The sequence below is a fragment of the Aotus nancymaae genome, unplaced genomic scaffold (genome assembly GCF_030222135.1).
Source record: "Aotus nancymaae isolate 86718 unplaced genomic scaffold, 86718_ANA_hifiasm-v0.15.2.pri h1tg000008l, whole genome shotgun sequence".
NCBI classification, from domain to species: Eukaryota; Metazoa; Chordata; class Mammalia; order Primates; family Aotidae; genus Aotus; species Aotus nancymaae.
In genome coordinates, this window is record NW_026988419.1 from 61,784,837 (window position 1) to 61,807,745 (window position 22,909).

General features: G+C 43.5%; 1 protein-coding gene across 11 annotated transcripts in view; it reads left to right on the plus strand.

Moving 5' to 3' along the window:
- The window catches only part of RAPGEF4 (Rap guanine nucleotide exchange factor 4), a 368,276-nt gene that overhangs the window by 277,107 nt on the left and 68,260 nt on the right, over positions 1-22,909 (plus strand). For all 11 annotated transcript variants that reach the window (XM_064373398.1, XM_021668976.2, XM_021668977.2 and 8 more), the window contains 3 exons: positions 3,362-3,483; positions 5,052-5,235; positions 21,918-22,002. In XM_064373398.1, coding sequence (XP_064229468.1) covers positions 3,362-3,483; positions 5,052-5,235; positions 21,918-22,002 — 391 coding nt within the window. The remainder of the gene's footprint in view (positions 1-3,361; positions 3,484-5,051; positions 5,236-21,917; positions 22,003-22,909) is intronic.

The window sequence follows — 22,909 nt, forward strand, 5'->3', positions numbered from 1 at the left end:
CTTCCCAAACCCAGGGTTCAGACATGACAGCCCTCTTTCAGCAATCAGTGAGACTTTCTTTCCCATTTAGCCTAGACATGACCTCAGAACCCATCAGCATTGGCATGAGTCAAAACCTATCTGATTCACATGAACCAAATTCATGAGACACACTGAAAAGCTAGAATACAAATTTCAAAGTTACCATAAAGGACGTATATCTTCTACCAACTATGACAGAACCTATAAAGGTTCTGGTTCAGGAATTTGAGCATAAATACATGCTCAGTTAGTTAAATGTGATCTAGATTTGGTACTGTAGGATTCACCTTAAAGCAAACCTACTGGGTATACATGCCTCCAGATCCAGTTTCCCTCTCCAAGGACAGAGACAGAAAAAATACATTGCAGGTTCTTCCTCTTCTAATTATTTTTTCTATACTCCATGAAAACTAATACTCTTCTGCTTGCATTTGGCATGAATATGTTGAAAGACCAAAACTGACAATGTGTTACATTTAGATTGGCCTCTTGTTGACAGAATTTTGGAAATGAGATGTGACTTGAAAAAGTACCTTAGTCTCATCAGTAGCACATTCCACTTAGGACACATTCTGTCTCTTAGGACAGGTTGATCACCTAGCCCATTTTATGTTGATATTAACTACCTACTATTTTGGGTGTTTACATTTGTAAGTCCTGTTCTCCAACACTGGAAGTTGATTCTTTTTCTAGTCTGTGGCCCTTTTATTAGTCTGTTTTCACACTGCTATAAAGAACTATCTGAGACTGGGTAATTTATGAAGAAAAATGGTTTAATCAACTCACAGTTCCACAGGCTTAACAGGAAGCATGGCTAGGAGGCCTCAGGAAACTTACAATCATGGGAGAAGGCCAAGGGGAAGCAGGCACATCTTACCGTGGCAGAGCAGGAGAGAGAGAGAAGGGGGAGGTGCCACACCCTTTTACATGATCAGATCTTGTGAGAACTCACTCACTATCATAAGAAAAGCAAGGGGAAAATTTGCCCCCATGATCCAGTCCCCTCCCACCAGGCCCCTCCCCTGACACATGGGAATTACAATTTGGGATGAGATTTGGGTGGGGACACACAGCCAAGCCATATCAGGCCCTACACACTGAAGGTTAAAATCAATCAATCAATGTGTCACGTGTCCTCAGAGAGGTCAACGTTTTAAATTCATTCAGGAGATATCAAAGATCTCATATGGTTAAAGGACCTTTTCCTTTTCAAAACTTCATTCTCCCCGATTTAAGATGTGATTTTGCTTTGCCAAGTATTGACTTACATTAGAGAAAATTCATTAAAATATGTCATGTTTGATCATAGATAATGAAAAATAGATGTCAGAAACCGTAATCTCTTCCATGCTCCATCGTACTAAGATTTTAAACCCCTAAAATATATGTGTTATATCTGTTCCACACCCTATGACACAAATTAATGATCTGCTGGAAATAACCACTGGACTCAACTGGAAGCCAGAAGCATGATTTCTTTTTTCTGCAGGACAGTCTGAGTTCCTTGTCCCAGATCTTATACTTGCCAGTTTCATCCTTTCTCTCCCTCCTGCTCCTCGCTCCATTATATTATTGCCACAGTATTAGCGGGCTGACGCCTCTCCAGGTGCAGCATAACCCCCCAAAATCACTATCTCAGAGGTCTGCTGTCAATTCTAAATCATTTAGTGATCATTAATGGAAAGGTGACCTGTGATTCCATCAGCTACAAGTGGCACAGCGGTGTGTCTTTGTTCCCTATGCTGACTGCAAGATTCTTATACCCTTTGTAAGGACTCATCAGATGCTCTGGGATCATCTTGAGTCTGTGTGCTTTTTTTTGTAAAGGCAATCATTGATTAAAAGCCAAATGAAATTGATTTTTATGTATTTTTACCATTAATCAATTCTCAGGAAAGAAACATTCCAGCAGATCTTATGTTTGGTTCAGAATGATTTATAAATAGGAGACTGTAGCCCACTGAAGCTCTAATGTGTGGGTATAGCCTGTAATAATGGCAGTCCTGGAAATATAATGGTCTTCTCAGTACATCTTCCCTGTGAAATATTCTGAGGTCAGGGTCATCCTCAAATCAAGGAATCCTATGATTTCTCTGATAGATTTCAGAAGTCCAGGATTAAGATTATTAGAACTGGAAAAGGCTTTAGAGGCCATCATTTGCTCCTCCTATTTTTTAATTTTTTACAGGCAAGAAAAGTGAGAACCAAAGAGTTGAAACCATGTGGCCAAAGTCACATAGCTAATAAGTAGCAGACCTAGTGCTGTATCTCATGTCTCCTGCCACTTCAAGACTGTTCTCAAAGAGGCACAGCACCATGAGTCTCCTCCAGTTTCAACTAGAGAGGAGCTCCCTAGCCCCTGCCCCAGAGGTGGTACTGTCCTTTGCATGGGAGGGGAGGTCACCAGTGACTCAGTCCCAGCTGCAGGCAGCCAGCTGCTCTGTGACTCCCTGCCTTGTTCCATCATCCCTTGAGATTGATCCATTGCTAGGACTTCAAGATTCCATTTCCTCTCTTGAAGCGTCATGCCATAGACCCCTGCCTCCTTGTCTCACCCCACGGGCAGTTTCAGTATTTCCTAGTGTGTGTGTATGTGTGTGTGTGTGTGTGTAATTATGCATTTTCCAACTAATATATGCAGTTTGCTTAACCAGACCAACTCACCACAGAGGGGCATCTTGGGGATTAATGTGTGAATATACAGAAAGCCAGAAATCTTTTGGAGCTCTTCAGATGACAGGCTCTGGAGAAGTGCTAATGCTTATTACACGGAACTTTTTCAAAGAGATTTGCATCGCTAATTTCTTGTTTCTCCCAACACCCCTTCAAGGAAGATCAGTAGTATTACTTGAAAATATAAAGTGCTATATAATTTTGCACTTATACAGCACCTTTCATGGAGCACCTCTGAGTGCCTCATAAACGTTAACTCATTCTGCACGAGACTCAAGTGGAGGGAGTCTATGTATTTTGCTTTGCCTCCACCTTGCACTGAGATTTTCTGGGACCGGCTCACCAGGACAGAGTTTCTGTTCCTCTGATTAGCTTGCCAGACAATCTCCCCCTCTAGCGGCCCTCTGGTCTCCCTCATGCTGCAAGTTGTAATGCTTTCATTTAGCCAGCCTTGTTTTAAAGTTCTGTCATGAGCTGAGTGGCTTTTTTGGCTTCTATTAGCATTTGAGAACCTGAAGCTACCGTGTGTGGTGGTTTGTTTGCCATGAGACCTCTTCTGGTAGGAGACCATTAAGCCCTTTGGTAGGTTCTCCTCTCAAAAGCCATCTCCCATCCTCTATCTGAAAAGGGGTGCCTTCCCCACCCTGTGTGTCTCACTTCTCCTTAGACAATGCTGTGTGGGAACAGAGCTGGTGGACTGGATGATGCAGCAGACACCATGTGTTCACTCCCGGACTCAAGCTGTTGGCATGTGGCAAGTTCTGTTAGAAGACGGTGTTCTCAACCACGGTAAGATGAGCCTCGGTCCCTGGAAACCTCTCAAGAAATGCTAAGTGCATTTCTTTGGGTAAGTAGTTACTGAACTCCCAAATGGGCAAGAAAGAATTACGATCCCTTTAGGGACCTGCAGAGCTAGCATCTTCATTTAGCAATACAAATGCAGCAAGTAGATGCTATTGATTGCTGTATTCTACCATTGTACCTTCCTAACTTGGGAGAACGTATGAAAGGAAAATGAAATTGCAGCCCAAGTGCATCAGTTCCAATTACGTTTATTAGTTTGCATTCACGGTTCATTGATAGTGTGATTATACTCTGAGCAGTGCATAGCAATCCTGATGCAGGGGCAGAATGAAGAGCAGTGAAGTGTGTGGCTGGGCTGATGACATGAAAGTAAGTAATGAATTCAGAAGCTGCCTTTTAACTGTGCCACTGTCTGGGAGAGCCAATTTGTATACCCACAGGATGACCATATTTAAAATCAAGAATGTGCTCTGCAGTTGTGGCTCTTGATAACTGCAGGGGCTATAATTGAGCAGAGTAGCTCTTCAGGACTGGTGTGTAACTCTGGCCAAACTCTCATGCCATTTTTTGAAGACATTTCCAAACAGACAAAATATTAAAATCATTCATTTCATTTACCAGCACCTGGGAATCTAGTAATGGTTTTGCCAGCGTTTCTCATACTTTAATGTGCGTACATATTGCCTGGGTCTCTTGTTAAAGTGCACTTTGGACATAGCTCATCTGAAATTGACTCAGAGTCTGCATTTCCAACAAGTTTCCAGATGCTGCTGCTGCTCCTCCAGGAATCATACTTTGAGCAGCAAGGGGTCTACTGCTTCTCTTTACCTTTTGAGGGTATTGATGCTCCCTCCTGAAAAGGGGCTCAAGGCTCTAAGACATGTCCATGAGGGATTCTGAGCCACGTTCATTGTCTTTGTCCTACCAAGATCTAAATTCCTGTTTAAAGGAACAAGAGGAAAAAGGTTTTAAAAATCAGATCTTGAAGAAAATTACCACAAAATCCTTCTAGCAGTATAAGATCTAGAAGCCTGGTCTGGTCAGCTTTGTTCAAACAACTAATTTTGTACTAGCACTTTTTTCCAGAGTGCAGACAGAAATGTTTATAAACAGTATACATAGAAAGAATAACATAAATTCTGACAAAGCAGATATTTTTTAAAGCCTGTATTTTCAAAAGCCATGAAACAACATGACCTGGCAGTTGGTTCATTTCCTGTTTGGGACACAGGTCCCACCTCCTAGAAAATATCAGGAAGGCGATTTCTGCAGGGCAAAGTGTTCATTTCAGAAATGCTGGCAGGTCCTCAAAGGGAGTCCTATGGAGGCCCAGGAGATGGGTGGGTCCGAGACGGCTGTGGTGTGCATGACTGCAGCCCCGAGGTCATGTCATCCAGCTGCACGGCCTGAGCAGGGCAGAGCGAGAAGGGTGAGGAGGCAGCCAGCTTTGCTGCCACTTGGCTCTCCTGCCCAACGCCCTGCATTTGTTTCTAGTGAACGGAGCTGTGGGGCCAAAGTGCTGCTGCTGACACGTGCTTCCATGTTTCCTGTAGTGGACCAGGAGCACCATTTCCAAGACAAATATTTATTCTATCGATTTCTGGATGACGAGCATGAGGATGCCCCTTTGCCTACTGAGGAGGAGAAGAAGGAGTGTGATGAAGAGCTCCAGGACACCATGCTGCTGCTGTCCCAGATGGGCCCCGATGCCCACATGAGGATGATCCTCCGCAAACCGTGAGTGAGAGCTCATGGCTCACCCCTCCAAGTCCCAAGGCTGCCCAATTCATAGATGTTCCTGGGGCAGAGGCACAAGGCTGCTCTCAAAAGCCCTGTCCATCCCCCATGGCCAGAAGGGAGCAGCTGAAGGGTGCCACAGCAGTGCGTGTCTCTGTTACTTTATTTATTTTTTGCGTTTGATCCAGATGGCCCTCTTTTCCATTTTCATGAGTTAAAGCTATAGAGATTGTCAGCAGTTGGCTCAGGCTGTCAAAACTGAGTCCCCATATTAAGTGACCTTCGGTCAATGACAAACAGAAACTGCTCTCTTTCTATGTCACTCTGCGGCAGCGCCTTTCTGCCTAACGCAACAGGACAGAGGTCATTAGAGCCACAGCCTTCATGCCCCTGCCTCCATTCATTGGTTCCTTCACTCATTCAGCACATCCTCTTACCCTTCTCTGAGGCTTCTGTTCTTCAGCTTAAAGGCCCATTCTTCTGAGCACACTACTACTGCATTGACCCCATCAAGGCCCCCATTCAGCCACCGAGGCAGTGTCTCCCTTCTGTCTCAGCTGAACCCACCTTACCATCAGGAGCAGGCGGCCACCTGCACTTGAGGACTCTGAAATGTTTAATCAGATCCGCTCAGGAAGAATGTGTTATTCAGCCCCATTCAATGTGGGGCACTCCATTAATTGCTATGGGGCATGTAAAGAAGCATACGCTGTGGTCCTGATCCTCAGGGAAACCTTTTCAGTAAGGAGTGACTTGGCACTTGGTTCCGAAACCACCACACAGGCTTGTGTTTTTCAGCTGGAAGTGAAGACGCCTTCTGCCCCGCAGCCAGCATCGGCCAGCTGTGGACGTCAGTTCTGAGTCATGCTTGGCCGACCTTGGCGTATTAGTCTTGACAAGGGCATTACGCGTTACATGTCCTGGGTGTCTGCTGGGTACTTTCCAAGAGTGAGGTGCCCCTCAGGCCAGCCTCCCCAAAGGCTGCCCCTCAGACCAGCACACAGTAGCCTCTCTGTAGGCACTTTAATTTCCTTTCCCCCGGATTCTTTCACTTGCCCTGATTCAGGGATGTCGCCTTTGTCAAAACTTTCTCATGGGTAACACATGACTCTCCCGTACCATGTGTTTCAAAGGCCTTCCCTCATCCCAGCAGGTACCATCATCCTTAACTCTAGAACCATGCTCTTCGCCTCTGTAAGCCTCAAAAACCTTTCTTCACATAAAAAGATGAGCAGGAAAATCCAAAACATCAAACAAAGCTAGAGCTTCACTGACATTAGCAGGAGTGGGGTCCAAACCTGCCCAGCCAATGTATGCTTTCTCTGCCGTGAAGGATCGTAGGAGAGCACAGCTGAGGGGCATGAGGCAATCCTTGGGGACTGGGAAACTCAGATGAGCACCACCATTTGAAGCTATGCTTTCTTTCTTGTCCCCTCTTGTCCCACTGTCCCTCCCTCATATTTCCGCATCATTTCCTGGGTCCATCCCTTTCTGCTGTCCTCCTTGCTGCCACCTGCGTCCAAGCCAACACGTGTAGTGGTTCTGAATCAAGGTGGGACAGTCCCCTAAGGGCTGTTGTCAAAGCTCGGGAGGGGGGCCACTGCTAGCACTCACTGGGCGGTGGCTAGGACCCAGGGCTGCCAAACACACTGCAGTACCTAGGAATCCAACACAATAAAGAGCTGTCCTGAGAACGGTGTCCCTGTGGAGAAATGTTACTGTCAACAATATTATGAACTTCTTAAAGGCAAAGACAGATCTTGTTTTACCGTATTTGTTCATTTAATGAGCAGCTACCTTGTTCTGGATACTATCTTAGGTGCTAAGGCATTAAGGTAAGCATTGAACAAGAAGGCTTCTCCTCCTTTGGAGTTTTCTATCTCGTGCAGAGGACAAACTTTGAACAACTACTCAAGCAAGAGATCATTTAATCACAGCCAGCTGCATTACATGCTACAGAGGAAGATGTAATGTGTGTTAGCACAGCCTAATGTGAAGGAGGGTTTAACCTGGTGTGGAAGTTAGTTAGGCCATATCCCTAGCTCTGTACTTTACACCACGTAAGCCATCAGGAAACCTTTGCTGAGTGAGTGAATGAGTGAATAAATGAATGAAAGTGTGAATATGGCTGGGTGCAGTGGCTCACACCTGTAATCCCAGCGCTTTGGGAGGCCAAGGTGGGCAGATCACCTGAGGTTGGGAGTTTGAGACCAGCCTGATCAACATGGAGAAATTCCATCTCTACTAAAAATACAAAATTAACCAGGCTTGATGGCAAATGCCTGTAATCTCAGCTACTCGGGAGGCTGAGGCAGGAGAATTGCTTGAACCCAAGAGGCGGAGGTTGCAGTGAGCCGAGATTGTGCCACTGCACTCCAGCCTGGGCAACAAGAGCAAACTCCGTCTCAGAAAAAAAAGTGTGAACATCCAGTTCCAGCTAATGTTCCCTCAGCTCTTACTTGCTTCAAGGGAGGCAGATTTGCCATCTGATTCACAAATGTTTTTGAGCATCTACCAAAGAGGCTAAAGGCAAAAAGCAATAAAATGGCTCCTGCCTTTGGGGAGTTTATAAATCGGTGGGAGAGGAATTCCCAGATTAGATTAAGATCCAACAATCATCAATTGAGTGCCTGCTGTATGCTAGGAACATTCATGCTAATCGGTTGATTTACCCTTCAGAAGAGACTTGAGAGCTTGTTTCCTTGAGTCACCTTGGGAGAATTGGGAGCCCCTGTTTGTGCTTCCTTTTATTTTCCATACACCATTGAATTGCATGATCCCTGGCAGCCCAGATTCTTCACAGAAAATTACATTCCCGAGCTTACTGTCTTCCATCCTATCGCTAGTTGTTAAAGTACAGGTTTTACAAATATTCCAAGATACATGATTTTGGACGGCCCTGGGATTTTCCCATCTTCTTAGGTTTTGCAAAACTTTGCAGATATTGGACTTGGGCTGGCACTTCTGGAACGCTTCAGTTTTCTTTCTACCAGAATAATAGCTCCTGAGAGATGGGAAAGTGAAAAATAAGGAATTTAATTTTAGAAGACAGATATTCCAACTCTACATGTACATACGCACATATCCTCATCCCCCCCTTTTTTTTTGATCTACTAATAATCTTTGGAGCTACTACTTGATTTAAGTGGAAAGAAAACTTAGTTGATCAAGAATTGCCAGCATCACTCTGTCCTCGAAGGGCCCAGCCGAGCACTTCGCTCCTGGAGACCGAGGGCATGTTCAGAGGTCCTGGAGATGTTGGCTTTTTGCTGCCCAAAGTCCTAAGTCATTAAGAAACGTGGAGACATGAGATACATCGAATTCATACTGACCAGGGCAGGACCCTCTGACTTCTAGACTCAGCACAGCTGCATTTGATAATAGTCACCACTGCCAAAGAGGTTGCAGAACTCTGATAATTACTGGCAAAGAAATAACACAATATTCTTTGATGAGAAGATTACGTTGAGAATTTGATTGTATAATGAAGATGTTGCCTTGAAAGGTACTTCCTATTGTTCTGAATCTGAGACTTGCTAGCAAAAAAAAAAAAAGTGTCACTTGTTTTGACAGGCTACTTAGAAAAATTCTCTGTTTATTACATTAACTGCAGCATTTTAACTGTCAAACTATGAAAGAATGTTCTGTAGTTTAAAAAACAGAATAGAGCTTCAGGGGAAATTTTTTGGCACACTCTTGTTGCTATTGGCATTGAAAAAAACATACATTCTGCATGTGAAATTAGCTTTTTATGTGGTGGCAGACAGAGTGACTCACAATGCCCATCCTGGTTTTGCAGGTGCAGACCTGGATGGCATTTGGGGGCAAGTGCTACAGAAGGATGACAGTTTGACAGTGCTGTTGCTGTAGCTCCGAGACGGGGCCATCAAACACAGAATGAGCTCTTAGAGCTTATTGTTTTGATTTTGCTTTGTATATAAATCTAAAAACAAGAGGTTACCCTACAGCAAGTAGATATAATGGAGACTCTTACTAGTAGAAATGTGCATTTTGGTTTTCTTTGAGCAGGTACTTTGGTTAGAGAAACACAGGTAAAAAGATCTGGAGTGATTAGGTAAGCAGAGTATTGTAAACTTCAGGCCAACTGTAGATGAAAAAGAGGCTTCAAGGAGACGGGATGCTCTGCTCTACAAGCCTTCCAACCTCTCCTTCCACGTAGAGTGGGACATAGGCTCCAGTGTTCAGGATGGTCGATCAGAAACCAGCCTAAAGGTTGGAGGACGATTAAGTAGATACTATTTCCCAAATTGAAATTTAGGTCTGCAGTTCTGAAAATGCCTGACAGCCTAGAAGCCTAAGTAAGTTGAGAAAGAGATAAGTCATTTGGGCCTGATCATAGAGAAATATATATATAAAACATTAATTGTTGGAAAGTTGGAGAGTCTTCCAACTGGGTCAAAAACACAGAAACTTGAGTTTATTTATGTGATAAATTACTATTTCGGTTGCCCCTGGGATTTTCCCATCTCCCCAGGTTTTCTGAAACTTTGTAATCATTGGAATTGGGCTGGCAGTTTCTTCTTTTGACTCTTCAGTTTTCTTTCTGCTGGAATAACAATTCCGAGTGATGGAAATGTGAAAAGTAAGAAATCTAATTTTAGGAGACAGACATTCCACCTCTACATGCACATACACACCCCCCCCCCTCTTTTTTTAATCTGCTAGGAGCTACTACTTAATTTTACTTTAATGGAAAGAAAACAAGCTTAATTGATCAAGAACTGCCAGTATCATTGCTGTCTTTGAAGAGACCAGCTGAGCACCTTGCTCCCGAAACCGAGAGCATATTCAGAGGTCCTGGAAGTATTTTTTTGTCTTTGTTTGTTTTTTGTTTTGTTTTGTTTTTTTTACTGCCCATACTGCTAAGGCGTTAAGAAATATGGAAACATGAGATACATTGGCTTCATATCAAACATATGCTATGGGGCGTAAAGTTGAAAGACAACAATTTAAGGTGGATTAAATGTCATAAAGGCAAAATGCTGTGAGTGGGGTTGGGGAGGGTATTGTTTATCCCTTAATTGGCTGCCCTAATGCCAGGCTGTCCAGCAGAGGCTGGGTGGAGACCACCCCACTGCTATTCTATTCCACACACTTGCTCTAGAGGGTGCATGAGAGGCTGTGTATTTTGTCTTAATTAGCAGCGCCTGTTTTAATAGGCTCTTTATTTGTCTAAACTGTTTTCCAGGGTCTGGAATTTGAAATCTTGGTAATTATAGGGGGATTTGTTTCCTTGGGGGATTCCAGATTAGCAAGTCTAAAATTGGTGGTGGTTAGGGTTTTGATTTCTGCTGGGATGTGTCAAGAGAATGTCCACAGTTAACGAAGTTTATCTCATATGCTAACCAGATGAGAAGAAAGGCTCGACTGTAAGATCCTAGGCTTACGAAGTAAGACAGTCACTGTGAATCCTTCCTTCACTGCATGGCGACCTTCGCCTTGGCCTTTACTGGAGAGATTTTGGTGTCGCAAGTGAAAGCTTGTAGAATTTACCTAAATAAATGATTCCATTAAGTGGGTCATTTCTTTGCCTCTCCCTGTAAAAGCAATTTATTCTTTTTTTTTTTTTCTTGAGACAGAGTCTTGCTCTGTCACCAGACTGTAGTGCAGTGGCACAATCTCGGCTCACCGCAACCTCCGCCTCCCGGATTCAGGCCATTCTTCTGCCTCAGCCTTCTGAGTAGCTGGGACTACAGGCATGCTAATTTTTGTATTTTAGTAGAGACAGGGTTTCACCATGTTGTCCAGGATGGTCTCAATCTCTTGACCTCGTGATCCGCCTGCCTCGGGCTCCCAAAGTGCTGGAATTACAGGCATGAACCACTGCGCCTGGCCCAATTTATTCTTACTCCTCATATCCACATGACCAAGAAACCAACCACTGGATTGCTGCCTTTATGATTCAGATTCAGGAGAGGGGAGGATGAACTTAGCTGCTCATCTACAGTTTAGGGTTTATTATGAGATTGCCTCAAGGTTTTAATGACTTTTTATTGTTAAAGTCGATCTCTTTATTGGAGAAAATTTGGAAACTACTGACAAGAGTTAAAAAAGAAGAAATAACACCTGCAATCACATGTCTCAGTTAATTACTGTTAACATTTCGGTGCCTATCCTTCTGGTTATTTTTTAATTCCTAACTTTTTACACTTAATAACATATCATAGCATTCTCTCTTAAAGTTAACTATTCTTTAAGGATGGAGCTTTTACATAGATGCAGAGTAGTTTATTCTCTGAATGTTCTTTAATGCATTCAGTTTGTGATCATTGGATATTTAGGTTGTTTCTCAAGCCCTTTCTATTTTTCTTTTCCTTTTTCTTTTCTTTCTTTTTTTTTTCCCCTGAGACAGGGCCTCACTTTGTCATCCAGGCTGGAGTGCAATGGCGTGATCTCAGTTCACTTCAATCTCCACCTCCTGAGCTCAAATGGTCCTTCCCCTCTTGGCCTCCCAAGTAGCTGGGACTACAGGTGTGCACCACCATGCTTGGCTAAGGTTTTAGTTTTTTTGTAGAGACAAGGTCTCACTGTGTTGCCTAGACTGGTCTTCAATTCCTGAGCTCAAGCAATCCTCCCACCTCAGCCTCCCAAAGTGCTGGGATTATAGGCATGAACCACTGGCCCAGCACCTTTCTTCTTAAGAGCAGCAAAAAAATAATGTTTTCATACTCTTCTTCCCAGAACAAAGAAAGCGCTCCTAGCTGGACAGGGAAACAGGTGGGGCAGAAAGATGCTGGGGAAGTTCCGCAGGGAACTGTGAACTGTTTCACACTGAGGGAGTGACCAGACAGGAGCACCAGGAGACGTGGCTGGAGAGTTAGGCTGAGGTCATCTGCCATGCCCTCTGTATACCTTGGATATTATTTTATAGCCATTTGGGGCACCACCGAAGAGTTTTAGAGGGAGGTGTGGTATGATCAGATTCACAGTAGGTTGGTTTCTCTGCTATCTCCAGAGAGTAGATTGGAGGGGCCAACTAAAGACAGAAAGCTAGATACTGAGTTTTATGAGATGATATTTGTTATAGTTTGAAATGACAGCCTTTGAGATACATGTGTTTGACCCAAGAGTCTTCTAAGTAAAGTGAAAATACTACTGAGCGCAACAGCCCTGGGTTCTATTCTTGCCAGTTTACCATTACATCATCTAACATCTTCAGGTTACAAGCCTCTTAAGGTATAAAAGGAATTCAGTAATACCTCCTTGCCCTCTCCCTACTTCACAATAGATTGGAAATGAAAACACAAGTGCCAACTGAATTTAATTATGGCCACCATTTATTGAGCATATATGTGCTAGATGCTGTGTGAAACAATTAATCGAATTCCTTTAACAAAACTCTGAGGTAGCTGCTTAATATCACTCCCATTTTATGGACTAGGAAACAGAGGCTTAGGCTGAGTCACTTGCCTATGGTAATCCAGAAAGCACTGGACTCAGGATTCAACTCAGGTCTGCTTGACTCGAGCCTGTGCCCTACCACCTGCCACAGCTCAAAGGAGCCTCACAATGGACTCATGGGCTTAAGCTTTCAACATTGGTAAGGAAAGGTGTCATGGAAATCCAATTTAAAATCATTCTTAAAAGGCCAGGTGTGGTGGCTCACACCTATAATACTAACACTTTGGGAGGCTGAGGCACCCAGATCACTTGAACCCAGGAGTTTGAGACCAGCCTGGGCAACATGGTGAAACCCTGTCTCTACAAAAAATACAAAAATTAGGCAGGTGTAATGGTGCATGCCTGTAATCCCAGCTCTCGGGAGGCTGAGGTGGGAGAATCACCTGGGCCTGGGAAGTGGAGGCTGCAGTGAGCCATGATTTTGTCACTGCACTCCAGCCTGGGCAACAGAGCGAGACTCTGTCTCAAAAAAATAAAATAATAATTACAAACTAATCTAATTTCATTAAATTTTTACCATATAGACCAGAATGGAGTGCACCATCTACTGTGGAAAAAGTCCTCTAGCACGGGAGGTTCCCAGGCATGCTACTAATCTGTAATGGGTTAAGATGATGATGAAGATTATTTTGTCCTGGGAGAGTTATGTGCTTCTGGAACCTATAATTCTTTTATTTTTATCTTATATTCTGAATTTTACTATGTATTGCCAGGAGCAGAATCCAACAGGCCATACGGGTCTAAAGTTTTAAAATCCATTGTCAAACTGATGGCACAGAAATGAAGTGCTTTATAGTTTTAATTGCCGTATGATTAGGGTTGCCAGGTTAAATACAGGATGCCCAGTTAAACTGGAATTTCAGATGAATAACAAACAATGTTCTGATATAAGTATATTTCATGCAATATTTTTATTTGCCAAATCTGGTACCCAACTTATAATTAATCTGCCTCTCTTCACAGCTCCCTTGAAAAATTGCTGGAAAATTTAGTCTAAAGATCATGTAAAAACTACTGGAAACCCACAGCTCTGGGAAGAGCCAACATACTCCAGAGCAACCCTCTAGCCAGAACCACAAACCAAATTTAATCACTAGTATTTGAATACCACTATATAGTTTATACAGTGATCTCACATCCGTCCCCTCTTCGAGCTACTAAAAAGCTCTGTGAACTAAGCATGGCTAATGATAATCCACTGTGTCCTGACAAAGTAATTGAGCTTAGTCAATGCCAAATACCTTTCTTAACATCACACAACCATATATATTGCTGAACCAGGAACTGATCCAAATCTTACTCCAAGTTCAATTGTATTTCTTCTTTTTTTCTTTCATGGACAATATTTTTTTCTCTCTACTAGGTTGCTTCAAGTGTGTCCTCAGTAGTGAATCTACTGAACAAGCAGTGAAATAACCACAAAATATGAATAATCTATGACCCTGATTAATTAAGAATTGACATTTAGCAAGGAAAAGTAATAATGCATTCGTATAGCACCTTCTGAAAACACATTTGCATTTTCCATCTCACGTGTATATTTCATCCTCAAAGGCAAGCAGTTATAGTATCTGACTCCATCCAAATTTATTTGTTCTTCTCAACTTGCTGCTTAGGTGTTTTAAAGAAAAATATTGGTACTTGTACCTTTTAAAAGGTTTAATGTTAAACTCCTTGAGAGTCCTTGTAGTAAACACTTTTGCTGGAAGAATGTTGAGCACATTCAGTTTCTAAACATGATGAAACCACATTGTCTTAAAAACACTTAGTACTCAGAAGCCATGATTTATGGAACCCTTATCCCATGTCCTGACAGGGATGACTTCATTTCTCACAAATATTCATGAAGCTTTTGCCCTTTATTGCAGTTGTGGACTGTATTCATTTCTAACTTCACAAAGCTGGAAAAGATCCCTGCATACACAAGCTCTGCTATTAGAACTAGAAAATGAACTCAAAATGTCCTTTTGGGGGTTAAAGATAAGGTGAGGGGGTGGTGGCATGGCAGGAAGCTGAGCAGTCGGAGCTGGGTAGGACACTTTAAATGTGCAGTCACCAGGTTCCTGGAATGTCTCTGACACTTAAGAAGCAGGGGTCCTGAGAGGTGAAGCAAAGATAAAACATGCTTTGCAGGTTTTGCTAGACAAGGAAGTGCAAAACTGCACTAAACTTTCCTTTAAGGGAAGTGGAAGAGCGAGACCTTAAGAAGATCTTAACAGTGTTGGAAAATGGTCCAAGTTTGAGAAAGGACTTAAAAGTCAGAGAATCAGGTGGATTGAGATGAAGCATTACATCAAAAATAAAGCAGCCCCCATCTCACACACGAAAAAGAGCATTTTTTTTTTTAAAAAACCTGAAGGTTCACTATGGCTTATATAGATATTTATAATGTTGACTTCTCTGGGTGTTTTCCCCTTGTACCAAGGTCTGCTAGGCAACAGGTCTAGAGGACTGGGTTACTTGCTTTTTTATCTGCATGTTTTACCACGGTCATGCCAATCTGTTGCTTGGTGGCTGGATGAATCCTCATTTTATCCACGTTCCAATAACTGAGGAGCTCTGTCTCTGACCTTGATAAATTCCTTGATAAAACTGTATTTACCAGCAGCTTCCAATATCACCTGAGCCCTCCCATCCTTTAATGTATAAACTGCTTCGCTATCCATCCCCATTTATTATCTTGTCTGTAACTAGACATTGCTGCCAGAATGCAACCCCTGCAGAAACTAGGCCTTTCCACAGCGGGATCCGACAAATCCACATCAATGTGGCACCACGCAGATTTGTAAAGAAGCAGGGATGCCTAATATCTCTCCCTGTGACGTCTGGAGAAGGGCAAGTAAAGACCAGGTACATTCACCGGCTGCCACTCAGAGCAGTCAGAGTCAATTCACTTCCCCAGCCTTGCAGGTTACTCTTATGAAGGAGCATGGGAGTTCTCTCCTCCTGCTCGGGCACAGCGTTCCCTTTACTCTTGAAAGCCAAATTGCCTTCAGTCCTTGGGACCCTTTCATTACTGTTTGAACAGTCTGGGGGCTGATTTGCAGGATCTCGTCTCCATTTTTTTTTCCCTATCACCCCCGTAAAGACCAAAGCAGGAAAGGTGCTTAATGCCACTGTTTGCCAAGAGAAACCCACTTTTAAAATGTGACTTTGTTCAGAGATTGTGGTGGGGAGCGCTCAGTTTTAGATGTGATCGGGTGCTCTTTGAGGGGTGGGGGTGGATCAGGGGAGAACCTTTGTCTGATGTGAGAGTAGAGAGGTGAGCCTTTTCTGAGACACTAGATGGCACAGCAGCTCCAAGCTGGCGGCCTCTGAAAGGCTGGGCTGTTTCTGTTACTGCTGCCAGGAATGCTGAGACCCCCTGGGGTGGGAGGGGGCTCCAGTTTGGTGCACTTTGGTGGGCACGGGTTGACCAGACTGACTTTTGCTCCACCTGGCCTCCTCCCTGGGTCTCATCTCAACTTTCAATCCTAATGACATGTTGAGGCTCCCGAGGGACAGTGTCCTGGTTCACAGCAAACCTCTCACGAGTGCTTTTGTTGCTTTGCTAGCTGTGAATATCCTCATTTTTAAAAGTAAGTCTCTTCACACCTGGCAGCCCTGACTTCTCTCACCTCACTAAAACATGGGCTGTAAACAGGACGGAAAAGTTCTTTGCTGCCTGTGTGGATTGCCAAATGATAGTCGCTTGCCCTGTGATTATCGTGACCACCTCAGACCACAGGGTTGGAGTTTTGTTCTTGTCGTGTTTCTCTTTTTTTCTCTTCAGCTTGAGTGTGTTGTTTAGGATTCAGAAACGCAACCGTTTTTAGGCTTCATTCCCTTTAGTCTTGAACAGCTGCTGTGGATCTCTCTGAGGCATCCAGGGAGTCCCCGTGGAAGCCTCTCTTTCTCTGCGTGGGTTATTGATGAATGAAAGACCAGGACGTAGGGCAGGCTGCCCACGTGGGCTTCTGTGCAGACGTGGTGGTCGCACCCCCCACAGAGCTTCCCCTGGAAGTGGTGGGGGCTGGCCCTGCAAGGATGCAGGTTTCCTGGCAGGCTTTGCTTTGGGAGAGATACCTGGGGAGCAGGCAGGCTCACGCCATCCCCTTTCTTCTCACTAGTTGCCAAAATAGAAAGGATTTCCTGGGAACAGAGCCCTTCCCTGCTCTTCTTGGGAGAGCAGCCTCCTTTTCCTCCTGTGTCTCCTGGAAGAGCCTGGGGTTTTTACGCCCTCTGTTCTGCTTCTCCCAGGCTCCAATGTTCACCCTGAGTCCTCCTGGGGCATCTGTCTTAGAGAGCAGGTCTCAAGGTCTTGCCTGGCAGTAACTCTGCCCCATCCACCCCTGAGTGAGACAGGGGTAGGAGGGGAGGGGCCTGACCAAGTGGTGGGCCTTTTCATCAACCTGTCTGACCTCACCCTCTCCTGCCCTCTGGGCTGACTGATTCAGTGCTGTCTTATCAATGATGGCTTGTTATTCCTGTGATGGTTTTCTTCCCAAGGGTTGAGCCGGCTGCTTCTGGTCTTGTTTCTCAGACGTTCTTTTGTCATCTGCTTTCTATTATCCAGGAATTCCTAAAACTGTCTGGTCTGCTGATAGTTCATTGTTTGTAGTGGTGGTGTTGCTCATTTGTTTTCCAATGCCATTTTAGATGTCAAAATATCTTTTCTGCCAAACCTTTAGCATGGCAGACAAAAATCTGGCTAAAATTAAGGGGTTAGCAAGGTGCTGCTTGTTGGTCTTGCATGACCTTCCGTTCAAACCCCCACTGGTGTTGACATAGGTAGACTGAGTACCTTTAGCTGATTTAAGATGGGAATTTTTCACAACCAAATGAGTAAATCTATAATCCTAAGAGAAATGACCTTTTCTGTCCTTTCACAGAATTGAGAGTAAGAGGTGAGGGCCATCATTTTCACATCTCCTCCCTTCATTAATAATTAACTATTTGCCATGAAACAAATGTGTCCTGTACCAAAAGTGAGCTGTGCCATGGATGCCTTGCCTTACTTAACCTCAGTGGGAAGGACAGCAGAGCGTAAGGACGCAGCTCCCTCAGGCTACAGAAGAACTGCTCCATAGCACCACTGCCATCTCCCTTGGGCAGACCGTAAATTCAGCATGAATTGTGAGAACTCGTGTGTTCACTCACCCGATGAGCCGTATTAAACACCCACCCTGATAACAATACCACCCTACATATGTACTATATTTTCAGTATATACAAAGCTTCATGTATATTACCTGATTTGACCTTTATAACAAATCCCTTGTATTATTCCCATTTTACAGATGCAGAAACAAGTCATTAGATCAGTTGGGCAACTAGGAAGTTCATGACTTGGATCTCAAATTCAGTTTCTGCTTCTAATCCAGTGCCTTTGCACTACCAGATACTGCTTCTCTTGAGAAGAACAGTCTAGAGTTATGGATATTTGAGCAAATAATGTTCGTGACAGTATGTTGTAATTACCATACCAGTAGGACCATGTGCCATGGAGGAATAAATGTTAGAGAGCGGGCCTAGTGTGGTGGCTCGTGCCTGTAATCCCAGCACTTTGGGAGGCCAAGGTGGATGGATCACCTGAAGTCAGGAATTCAAGACCAGCCTGGCCACCATGGTGAAACCCCGTCTCTACCAAAAAATACAAAAATTAGCCAGATGTGGTGGCATGTGCCTGTAATCCCAGCTATTCAGGAGGCTGAGGCAGGAGAATGGTGTGAACCCCGGAGGGAGAGTTTGCAGTGAGCCAAGATCACATCACTGCACTCCAGCCTGGGCAAAGAAGGTTAGAGAACCAGTTTCACTTAGGAAAGATGCCATTGAGCTGGGCTTGAGGCAGAAGTAAAAGTATTTTAAGCAAAGAGAGGAGCATGCAGAAAGTCTTGCAGGTATGAAAAGCTTAGCATGTTCAAGGAATGAAGAGGTGCCTGGGATAGCTGGAGAGAGTGTAGCTATCAGGGAAGATGTGAAGAGGGGCGATAGATAAATCTGGAGAAGGAAGTCAATATATTTTTTCCAGGAGCCTGTGTGATGAAGAGGGTGCACTTCTAGATAGATTAAGCTGGTGGTCCTTTTGAGTGATCTAGGAAGAGATGGCCAGGAAGCCCTTGGAACTCAGAAAAGAGGGCTATTTGGAGAACAAGGTTTAGGAATCATCATTATCTAGATGGAAGTTGAAGGTTTTTCCCAGGGAGAGAAGGTTGAACAAAGTCTTCGGGGCCAAACACAATACAAGGGGTGGACAAAAGAACAACAAACCAAAAAGACATTGAGAAGAAATGTTCAGTAAAGCAGGAAGGGAGCCAAGGGGGAGGAGCATGGGGAGAGGAGAGAGCTTCAGGCGTGCTCAGTGGTGGAGGGCAGTGGTTAAACTGAGCATGGTTCAAACGGAGCTGGAATTCCGCCATCTTTACCTCTCTCCTTCTATACTTCATGCAGCTTCTAATACTAGCTGTCACAGCTCAAAGTTTAGCCTTGAACCACAATGTCAAATGTTTAGTATATGGTATTGAGGGTCTGACAGTTCTTTGTCCTGTTTCAAATCTCAGCTGCAATATTATTAATATGTTGAGACTTGTAGACCCAAATGGCAGCATTACATATATGTGTGTAGACGCAGGGTCTTACTACATTGCCCAGGCTGGTCTCAAACTGACCTGAAGTGATCCTCCGGCCTCGGTGCCCCAAAGTGCTGGGACTACAGGTGTGTTCCAGCACACCCAGGCAGGACAGCATTTTTAAAAAAGAAATCCATAAAAGTTGAGTAATACAGAGCTCATATTTATATTACATAAACATTCATCCTAACCTTATAGAGATCTGCTCTCAAAATTACAACTTTGAATATGTCAAGATTTTAGAGCAGAATTCTAAGCCTTTCTTTTCCCAGCTGAGGTTTTCTCCTCTCACCATCATAGCCCACCCCATGGAGGTGCGAATGAGACTTGGTGGTGACTGCTTTCTTGTTTAGCCAGCCTTCTAGGGGGGTTCCGTGTTCTTTGCTGCTGATGTCAAGTAGGAAGAACAGCAGGGCTGCTTCTTGTCTGAAGATCCATAATCCTATTACGCCTACCTTGAGACTTTCACATTAGCTGCCTCTATAGTAGTGGATAGATGAAGGTGACTTGATTGACTTTTAAATCCCCAAGGGTCCCAGTTTCAAAATCCCCATGTCCAAGTCAAGTAGTAGATTAGGCCTCTGGCTGAGAAGGCCTGGCTTCTTTGGAGCCCCTGTGGCCACAGCTTCAGCACCTTTATGGGTCCCATACTTTGTGGGTTCCACCATAAGCACGAGATTGGTGTGCAGTTGTGTCTCTCAGTGGTGACCCTTAGCAGGAGGTGGACCTGACTAGCGTCTCCCAGGTCATGGATTTAGTATCTGTTTTTATACAGTCAGGATTAGGAAGATAGCCCCTGTTGATTCCATAAGGGAACGTTATAATATTCTTTTGTTCGTGTTAAAGCTGTCCTTGGGAAGGTACTGTGCAAAGTATGCAGAGTTTTCTTCCTCCGGTTAGACCCCACTAAATCTGTCGTCTTCCCCATATTAGAATATGGTTGCAAAATTATTTAATCCAATTAACTATTTTATAATATGTATAATTCAGTTTTGATGACTAAGAGTACCTATCTAATAATAGACTAAGTTTCAGATGTACTCTTGTAGACCAAATGTCATACTTCATTTGTAAGTTTGTTTAACTGCTTCCGCAAGGGTCTGCGTTTTGAATATCACTTTGCTGGGTTTTTGTTCAGTTGCACAGATAAATATGTAGACACCTTTACAGTTGCTCCTTCTGTTAGCTCTCGCATCTCTCTCGGAAACGTATTGTCCCCAGTTTTCATATGAGACTAAGACTTTGATGTCACATGGCTGGGGAGTAGTTGCACTGATTTGAAACTTGATTTTCAGACCCTAAATCCAGTGCTGTATTCAGTACAACAATACTTCTCAAATTTATTTGACCAAGGAACACTTTATAAATGATAATGTCATGATGTTACATCATCAGTAGTAGTTCATTAAGGGTTTAATGCTTAATTAGTAGTAATTATAATAATATTGAATATCATAAATTGTTAAAATTTTAGGACAAAATGCACAAAATAGACCAATGATTATGTAACAGATAACATTCATAACTGCAGCAGTTAGCTGAGAGTAAATGCTGCCTATCCATCAACGTACAGATTGTTTCTCAGTTGACTTTCTAGAACTCTCTGAGTAACCCATTAGTTTGTTTTCACGTTTCCAAAGCATATTAGTTAGGATTCTTTATTTTGCAGGGAGCAACAAAATATTTGAGTTACTGACCAGTTACATCCCCTACCTTTAATATAATAAAACACTATGAATGATTTCAAAATAATTACAAATATGAAAAGTGATTAGGAATCTATTCAGTCTTCCAATGCCAAAAATGTCCACAGCACCCCCATGCCCCACACATGTCCTACGTGCTGATAATTAAAGAAGAAGGAGCTGGTTTCAACTTTCGCAGATTATATGCCGAAGTCCTTAAAGGCATGTTATTGGATTCTAGTGTCATAATAAATTTTAGAATAAAAATGCTTCACGTAAACTGATTAACATCTCATGGAGAGGGGTGGTCCTTGTAACGGAGTTTGGGATGTGGACACATACCTCCCTTCTTGCCTTCTCTTACCAATCCCAGATGCTACCATTTGCCTTCTCTTCATCTCATGCCCTTATCTCCCCAGGGCTAGAAAAGAAAATGTTGAGTCTGCATGCATCCTATATTTGAATCCTCCAGAAAAAAACATTATATAACCCCGAATAATAGTGACGGCGGCATTATTATTCTGCTAGTCTAAGATGGCGCACAAGAGCTCAAGGAATTTACATCGGTTGTCAAGTCGATTATACCACTTGTTTCCAGTGGTGTTAAAAGACACGTTTTGCCATTACTGATTAAGGTGGTAATGAAAAGCAATTTTTTTAGATCAATCATCTACAAAGTGAGAGATGAGTTAGCCAACTACTGTTTGAGTGGAGGCACTCTTCCCTCTGAGGTCAGAAGAGAAGGGATCCTGTGCACTTTGGTTTTCTCCCATATCCTTTCATCAAGGAACACATTTATTTCAAAAATCCCCTTAGGGATTATACTGGCGCAACCTTTCCCTCCGCCAGTATCTTTTTATGCAGAAGAAATCCCTGAGCATGTTACTGATACCTGGATCCATTTCCATGTTTGAAACCCTCGTGGTGCCCTTTTTCCATATTTCCTTTTTCCTTTGTTTCTTTGTAGACCTGGCCAGAGGACTGTGGATGACCTAGAGATAATCTATGAAGAGCTCCTTCATATTAAAGCTTTATCCCATCTTTCTACCACAGTAAGTCGTCTCCTAGTTTAGCATGGTTAGAAGACTTTGAGATAAATGCACTGTTAGGACAGAGGGGAGTCTGATGATGAGGTGGGGGAAAAGAATGCCTGATTTTCACCTCATAAATCACCTCTACTCTCTTATGAGATGCTGAGGAAGTTACACCCAAGAACAATCACTGAAAGGAAATCAAGTGTTATCATATTATTGGTAGTTGCCCATGTGCCCTAAACCTCAGAGCAGCCTGATGTGAGTAGGGTTGGAACATGTGCTTCATATCTCTGAATGTGAATTTTGGAACCTGCACACTCAGATAAGAGAGCCAGGCCTGGGAGGGAGTCTGAATCCTGCCATGACATGTAGCCAGAGGGTGGAAAGAGGGAAATGTGGATGACCTGTCTTGGCTCATGGGGCCAACTCCACCAGGGGTTGCTGCCTTCTTGAGAATAGAAGCAGAAAGTTCAAGAGAGCATCAGCTTAGATATATTGATCACAATAACGCTACCCGCTAATAAAAGATGGCCCAGTGGCTGTATCTGATTCTGAACTTTTACCTGATTAGAGTATTTAGGAGACAGAGATTTTGCCTCTGAATAGAGATAGGAAGACCTCCTCCCATAACAATATGATTTGTAGGCAACACACACGTCCTACACACTAATAAGTCAAGAAGAAGAAGGAAGTGGTTTCAACTTTCACAGAGTATATACTGAGGTCCCTAAGAAAGATCTCGATGCCCGTTTGTTTTCATTCCTAGCTCACTGAAAGTAATGTTCTGCTACCTCACAGTATCAGTACCTGCTGGTCCCTGCTGTTGGAGATAAGCTGAGGTCTCTGTTGAGAGCAGCGAGGCATTTGCCCAGCTCCAAGCAGGAAGGCTTCAAGTCCCCTCTCCCCTACAACAACTGGAGACAAG